The sequence below is a fragment of the Apus apus genome, chromosome 12, assembly GCF_020740795.1.
Source record: "Apus apus isolate bApuApu2 chromosome 12, bApuApu2.pri.cur, whole genome shotgun sequence".
Lineage (NCBI taxonomy): Eukaryota > Metazoa > Chordata > Aves > Apodiformes > Apodidae > Apus > Apus apus.
Window position 1 is genome coordinate 4,983,386 of NC_067293.1, and position 7,048 is coordinate 4,990,433.

Genomic DNA, 7,048 nt, shown 5'->3' on the forward strand with positions numbered 1-7,048 from the left:
AATTCCATGTCCTCCTTATGTTGGGGGCTGTAGGGTGGGGTCTCATGAGAGCTGAGTAAAGGGGGAGAATCGCCTCCCTTGACCTCCTGGCTACCCTTCTTTTGATGCAACCCAGAACACAGTTGGTTTTCTGGGTTCCAGTGCACAGTGTGGGCAATTACGGTGTATAATTGCAGTGCATTTTTTTTCAATCCTGGAGGAAGGTAAATGCTCACATATTTTGCTGAATTGTCCTAATCCTTAATTCTCTACTGCACTTCATGCTTCTATTCTGCCAGACGCTGAAGGCGTGGGAATAATGTGCCAGGGGCTACCTTCCTCTGCCTTAGGTACCGTCCCCTGGAAGAAGTGAAGTGCGGAGCCCCTGGGCTGCCTGCAGCGCTGCCGGTACCGCCCGATGCCGGGCGCAGGGCCCGCTCCGCGGCGCCGCCCCGGCCCTTCCGCACTACAAGCCCCAGCAGCCCCGGGCCCGGCGCCTCCCGCGGGCGCTGCCGGGGCTTGCAGGGCCGGGGCCGCAGCGCCATGCGGAGGTGAGTGGGGCGTGCGGGGCTGGGGCCGGGAGAGGTTTCCTCATGTTTCAGGACACGCGGTGTGGAGCTCGCGTCAGCCTTTCCCCACGCGTGGCTGCACGGCCCAGGGCTCCACCCGGCGCCACGTTCCTCTGCCGGTTCCGGCGATCCTTGGAAAGCTGCTTTTGGGGTGGCCGGGTTCTGGCGTCAGAGCCTCCCGGAGCTGCCGTGGTCCCGGAACCGGCAGCCAAAGCTTTCACCTGAAACCGGGCCGGTTGCCTGCCTTCTGCCAGTGCAGAGCCAGCCCAGAAAGGCTTCCCGGGACACGCGTGGGCTTCTCCTCCCAGCCCGAGCCGGTGGCGTGGCCTGGCCAGGCTGGAGGACACCCCACGCTTGGCAGAAGCAGGAGCACGTCCCCAAAAGAGGGGTCAGCAGGGTCCCGGCTGCCACACTGCACACGTGTGTGTGGGGAACAATGGGTCTGGGGTCTGGCTGCGTGGAAGCAGGTGACTCCGGGAAGGGAAAAGGGAGAATTCCGTGGAGTGCTGCTCAGACTCCCTGTTTTTCTTCTCCCTCATATTTTTTTTGTCCTTCTTGAGTAATTTGAAACTAGCAGCGTCTGTTTAAATACTGATACAAAACAGCTTCCCAGCAGTGAAAGATTGCATGTGTTGTTTGTTTCTTGTGTTTTGTTTTTGGTGGGTTTCTTTTTTTTTTTAAATCCCTGTGGTATTTTTAATTTTCTCAAAGTAGTCCCAGATCTGTTGGCTTTTCTCGTTAACATTAGTGGGAGCTTTGGTCAAAGTAGTTTTGATTCCTTGTTGTGCTTTAAGCCTTGTAAAAACAGTCCAGGAGGTAGAGAGGCTGGAGCGTGGATGCATTTGGAGCAGTGTTTTTCCCGTTGCCTCACTGCCCACCCCCATGCTGTGCTGGTGTGCCCCAGGGTCAACAGCAGCCTGTCCAGCGATGAGCTCCTGGTGGAAGACTTGGAGACAGAAGGAGAAAGGCAGCTGAAGAGCCTCCTTCACCACCAGCTTGATACTACAGCCTCCATCGAGCAGTAAGTCCTGACCTGGCCCTGGGGGAGCGGCTGGAGGGGCTGGTGAGGGGAGTCTGGCCTCGTGAGGGGCAGCAGCAGCAGTGTGGACTCGAGGATCTTCAGAGGTCCCTTCCATCCCCTATGATTCTATGATCTTGTGAACTTGGAAGAGGGTTAGGAGAATATGGCTCAGTTGTGTTTTGGAAACCTGGCACCTCTGCCGAGGTGCAACAGGACCAAGCGTGGCTGGGGGGAAGAGGCCAGCCTGGTTTCTCAGTGCTGAGTTGTTTCCTCTTCTTCTGTTGCTTTGGGTGACAGGTGCAAGTCAAAGCGGAGATGTTTTGCTCCTGCAGCTTTTTACAAGCCTTTTGGGGAAGAGGCTGCAGGGGCTTTGACCCTGTCACAGTTCCAGGCCCTGCAGGAGAGCGACAAGGAAACCGCCTCTCTCCGGGAGCTGGGGCTCTCCGACTCAGAGATCCTGCTTTGGAAGAACAGGGCTTCAACAGGGAAGGTAGGAATGCTCTGCTCTGATGTGAATGTGGTCAAGTCCCTCTGACTCCATGGCCTGTGGCACCTTGATAGGAAATTCAAGTCCTTTTTAAGCTCTCTGGGAGAAAATCGCCACTCCATGTATCTCTTGCCTTTAGGCCAGCATGATCCCACATTTCTTGTGGCCTTTTTTCTTTGGTGGAATTGACTGTGCTAAAAGCTGTGGTGGAGAGATGAGTTGATCCTTTGGAACACAGCAGGACATGACTGCATTCCTGCCTCTGCCTCGATGATCTCAAGCAAATCATTTCACATGTATATAGCTGTGTAAGAAGGATTTAAAGGCCAGAGAAGGAAAAAGAAGAAACATTGCAGAGTCCCTCTACCTCCTCTTTTCTGTATTCTGACACATTTCTGGCTCCCAGGGCTGGCCTGGGATAGCTGGCTGTAGGGAGGCTTTTGTACATTCTCCTCAGGGGCTTGCAGATGCTTCAAGTGACTTAAAACAGCTACGTAGAAATAGCAGTGCAGAGCTGTTAGACCAAGTGTCCTCCTCTTTGAGTGCAGTTTGCAGAGCAGTGCCAAAGCAGGTTTCTCCCCTTCTTCCACTTTCACGTTCCAGAGACAAGGGTCTTTTGTCTCAGGTGCACTGGAGTCTCTTGCTCTTAACTTGGTAAACCAGAAAGTGCAAAACAGGACTTGGGCTGACTCTTGGCTTCCCTTTATCTCTCCTCCTCTTCCTGAGCAACAGTTGTGTACAGGAGGAAGCAGTTTGTGGTAATCATGGTTTTGCCTCTCTTCAGTTGAAGTCATTACTTGTTTTGGTGTTTAAATACAAACACAGCCCTGGTGTGGCCTACATTAAAGCTTGGGGTGGTGTTCGTTTAAGAATGAAAATTAATGTCAGCAGTACCAGCTGTTGTCTTTGGCATGAAATCAGTTCTGGGATGTTTAAAAATAAAGATGAGCGTGGAAAACACTGCTCTGAGAGAAACAACCAGTGACATTAGGGTACATCATCTACAGCTCGTGAGAGAAGATGACTGTTTAGAGAGAAAGCCCCAATCAGGTAGTGATGTACAGCTTGGGATGTGGAGGCCCTGGGTGAGATTCCACCAAGGAGGAATCAGCTGAGACAGAGAGAACTTCAGATTGCCCATGAAGCTTTCAACAAAGAGAGCTGTTATTTTCAGCTGTTAAGCTGCAGCTTTTTTGAAAACAAAGTGCTACAAATGATTTCCTGGATTTGCTTTTCCATGTAAACAGCCTTTTGTGCCCCAGGGAAGCTGTGAATTGGTGAATGGAAGCCGTGCAGATGTGAGCTCCTGCAGTCAGGCGGGATGGGAGAGGTACCCATGGGAAAATCCTTGTTAGATTGTGCTCAGTGCAGGGAGAGAGCCTGATTTCTTGCCTGAGGCAGAAGGATCTGCCACAGTAATACTTGGACTAAATTTGAGACAAGCAAATCCACCTACAGCCCCATTAAAGGGTGTTTTCTGGAGTCTGATAGAGGTGGAAAGGGAACAGAAACACCCCTCCAGAAGTTGGGGTGTGTCTCTGTGCTTTGGCAGCAGAGTCTGGTGAGTTTCAGCAGTGCCCTGGCCCCATGCAGTGAGGTTTCTTTATTCAGGAATGCTCACTTGTAGCTACTTAGCTATGAGGTCTGTGCTGCAGTAGCTGGCTGGTTTCTGGGAGCTGGTTCATGTGGAGCTGGTCAGGGGGTTAGTCCTCAGCATAAACTGATCCTCAGGTGCCAAATGTCAGCTTGGGATCCCCTTTTCAGCAAATGAGGTTTTCTCAGTGATGTCAGGGCCATGGACCAAAAGCTTGGTGGAAAGTTGACCTCAGGGAGGGATGCTATAGGCATGGCAAAAGAAAAACCCAAGGGGGCTTGTGCAGTTACACTGGGTGGCCTTAAAAATGGCTATAGCTGGCAGGGGCAGGGTCTGCTGGGACAGAGGGACACAGGTACCATCAGACAGTGAGGCCAGGGGATAGAAAGCAGCACAGAAAGGTCAGGAGAAAGGATCTGTTTGCTCACTTCTCTCAAGAACTGAGGGTTGCTGAGTGGTTCTATCTCTGTCCTACCCTTGCAGTGACAGGACCTCTTGGTGACCTGTTTTCTGGGGTCCGGTTCCTAGTTGCACCCACTCCCAGGTCTGGAGGATGCGAAGTTGGACTGGTGGCTGAGTCTTTGAAGGCACATGTCATATCTGAGCAAAGCTGTGCCTGTCTTCCAGGGCTCTGGGCTGGGAGCAGCCCCAGAGGCCACGCAGGACCGACTCCATGCCATCCAGGAGAAGATGGAAGAACGTCAGCGCATCCTGGCTCTGCCCCAGAGGTTTGCTGGCAGCAAGCAGCTGAGCCGGAGGGAGATGGAGATTGAAAACGCCCTCTTCCAGGGAACAGACCGTCACTCCTTCCTCCGGGCACTCTACCACCAAGGTTTGTGGGCACAAAGCTGTTCCTGCCTTTGCTCCAGCATGAGAACTAGGGTGTGTGGGAGTCTTATCACAATTCTGTCTGGCCTTCTGTCCCTGAAGACACGATGCTGTTTTTGCACTGTGTGGGAGGAGATATTTTCCTCTCTTAAATGAGCAGATAGAGAGTGGGCTCTCTGAAGGGTTTAATATAGAGGCTTGTGAAGTCCATCTCTGAAGAGCAGAGTTTTAGTGCAGCATGTACTCCTTGGCATGTGGAAAAGCAGCTGGGATTATGTTTTCAAAGAGCCCAGAGGTCCCTACTGAGTGACAGGAGGGGCCTGTGTGGTGCTAGAGAGAGATCATCCGTTCTCTGATTTAACTGCAGTCTTAACAGTCTGTGGATTTTGCAGGGTTTTGGTTGTAGTCATATCACTGTGCTTATCTATTGTGGATTAGATGACACTCAGAAGAAGGTAACAGATGAAAAGGACCCCATGGTTCATCTGGAGAGTGTTTACCACGAGCTGCTGAGCAAGAAGTGGCCTGAAGAAGTCCAGCCTACCAAGAGTGACCCATGCTTGTGCCCTTCCCTGGATGCACAGAGGCCTGTGGCTGAGGACTCATCACTTCCTGACCAAGAAAAGCAGGCAGAACAGGCAAGAAGTCCCAGTCTTCCTGCAACAAGGCGCCACCAGTCCCCTCCGAGGCATGTGATCATCAAAGATCCTGTAGAGTTTGTCCCAGAGGAGGAGATCTGCAAGAACCGTCTCTCAGAGGAAGAACTCCAGCATATACCCAGGTTCTCATCCTACCATCCTGGGGAGCCCAGCAAGGTATGTTGTCAGGAACCAGGATTTATTCTTCCTCCTCACTAGCATGCCCTGAAGCTGCTTCAGCAGACAAAGGTTCCTCTTTGCTGTTGACTGACTGTTGTCTGGAACGTGCTTTCTTGGTCCTCCTGGGTAAGGGAGAGCAGCCACCACTCTGGGAGGGAAGGGGACCTTTGCATCTATCGGGAAGTTGCCTGGCCTGCCAAAGAGCTGTACTTCAGACCCCAGCCCTTCTTGGCTCTGGCAGGTCACTGATCAAGATGTCCTCTCCTTGTTTGGGCCTGACTGAGACCAGCTGTGACTTTACTCAAACTGTAAGAAGTTGGAGCTTGTTGCATTTTATAAATAGCTGGAGCTGTCAGCACTTGGTGCAGGCAAGTGTGATGATGCCTTGAGTCCAGAGCTGCCTTTCTTTGTACACCTACCTGTCTTCCAAACCCCGCTGTTAGCATGTGGGTGGAAGAAGGACACTGGGATGGCAGAGGAGCTGACCTAATTCACACCTTTGAGGTGGATGGACTTGCGACCAGGTTGAAAGATGTCTGTGTTGGGTGACACAGGCCAGCTGAGCCTCTGTCTCTCTGAAACAGGTGCTGTATTTGAAGAACCTGGGCCCTCGAGTGGTGATGAAGGACCTGGTGTCCTTGTTTGCTCGCTTCCAGAAGGAGGACAGCCCACCGATCCAGTTCCGCCTCCTGAGTGGCCGGATGAGGGGTCAGGCTTTCATCACCTTCCCTGGTGAGTTGCTGCCTCCTGCCTCTCAGTTCTTCCTTGACCCACGAAGGTGCCACATTTTCCTGCAGTGGTGCCAGGCCTGCTTTATAAGGGGAAGGAGAGGAGTTCACTCCTTCTTCTGCCTAGGACATCAGTCTTTTTCCTGCACTGGAAGAAGATGGGATGCGATCTATTATGCTGTGCTTATATTCAGCACGTTGGTCTGGCTGGAGGGTCCCAGTGCTGCACTGGGTTGTGCTGCTGGCTGAGGCTCCGTGGGCTAGGAATGTCTGAACACCCCACGTGTCTGGGCCAGAACTTGCTGTGTAACCTGCACCCGTTTTGCTCTCCTGTTGCAGATGTTCAGTCGGCCCAGGATGCCAGGCTCCTGCTGAACGGGTACAAGCTGCAGGGAAAGCCACTGGTGATTGCATTTGGGAAAAGCAAGGGACATTTGCCAGAGGCTGACTCTGCCATCCCCCACTCCTCTGCTGGAGAGAACCCCCCTGCCAAGTAAGGGGTGGATAATTGGGAACCTTGTGGATTTGCATGGGCCATGGGAACATCTTGGTTGTAACTGGCACAGTGAGGGACTGTTGGGAGTTAATGTGCAGGTCCATAAATGTCAAATGGGAAAGGGAGAGAGCTGGGGACCAGACTCTTCCTTGAGAGTGATGGGCACTGTCTTTACACTGTTGGGGTGTACTGGCTTTTTCCTCCTGTTCTACGTGTGTCTGCCTTCTCAGCCCCTTGTGGCAAGGAGGGAGGAAGCCATGTAAATAAATGTATTTATTATTGTATTTCCTTAGTGTTTACTTATTCACCTTTGTCCTGTGTGAGTCTTCTCAAGACTGTGTCAGCAGAGTCCAGGCCTGGGAGCTGGAGTACCTGAGTGGTGGGACTGGTGAGGCTGCTGCTCTCTCTCTGGTGGCAGCAGATACATTGCTTTAGGACAAGAAAAAAGGCTGCTCCTTGCCTTCCTGACACTTGGGCTGCACAGATATCTAATTACACAGGTGCTTTATGGTCACAAATGTGTCTTGG

The 7,048-nt window shown here is 52.2% G+C and overlaps 1 protein-coding gene across 3 annotated transcripts; it reads left to right on the forward strand.

Annotated features, from left to right (window-relative positions):
- The first annotated feature begins 496 nt into the window (after window positions 1-496).
- On the forward strand, window positions 497-6,804 carry RBM41 (RNA binding motif protein 41). Of its 3 annotated transcripts, none has more exons than XM_051630087.1 (7): window positions 497-530; window positions 1,343-1,569; window positions 1,867-2,059; window positions 4,278-4,482; window positions 4,917-5,293; window positions 5,881-6,028; window positions 6,364-6,804. In XM_051630087.1, the coding sequence occupies exons 2-7, from the start codon at window positions 1,385-1,387 to the stop codon at window positions 6,519-6,521; spliced, it is 1,266 nt and encodes a 421-aa protein (XP_051486047.1). In that variant the 5' UTR covers window positions 497-530; window positions 1,343-1,384; the 3' UTR covers window positions 6,522-6,804. The 3 variants fall into 3 exon arrangements, with proteins under 3 accessions (XP_051486047.1, XP_051486048.1, XP_051486046.1); XM_051630088.1 differs by having other exon boundaries at window positions 1,453-1,569; XM_051630086.1 differs by lacking the exon at window positions 497-530 and having other exon boundaries at window positions 555-1,569.
- The last annotated feature ends 244 nt before the right edge of the window (window positions 6,805-7,048 follow it).

Coding starts and splice junctions, on each gene's coding strand:
- RBM41 (XM_051630087.1), top strand. CDS start 1,385: ATGCATTTGGAGCAGTGTTTTTCCCGTTGCCTCACTGCCCACCCCCAT. Junction 1,570..1,866: donor ACTACAGCCTCCATCGAGCA/GTAAGTCCTGAC, acceptor TTTGGGTGACAG/GTGCAAGTCAAAGCGGAGAT. Junction 6,029..6,363: donor GGCTTTCATCACCTTCCCTG/GTGAGTTGCTGC, acceptor CTCCTGTTGCAG/ATGTTCAGTCGGCCCAGGAT.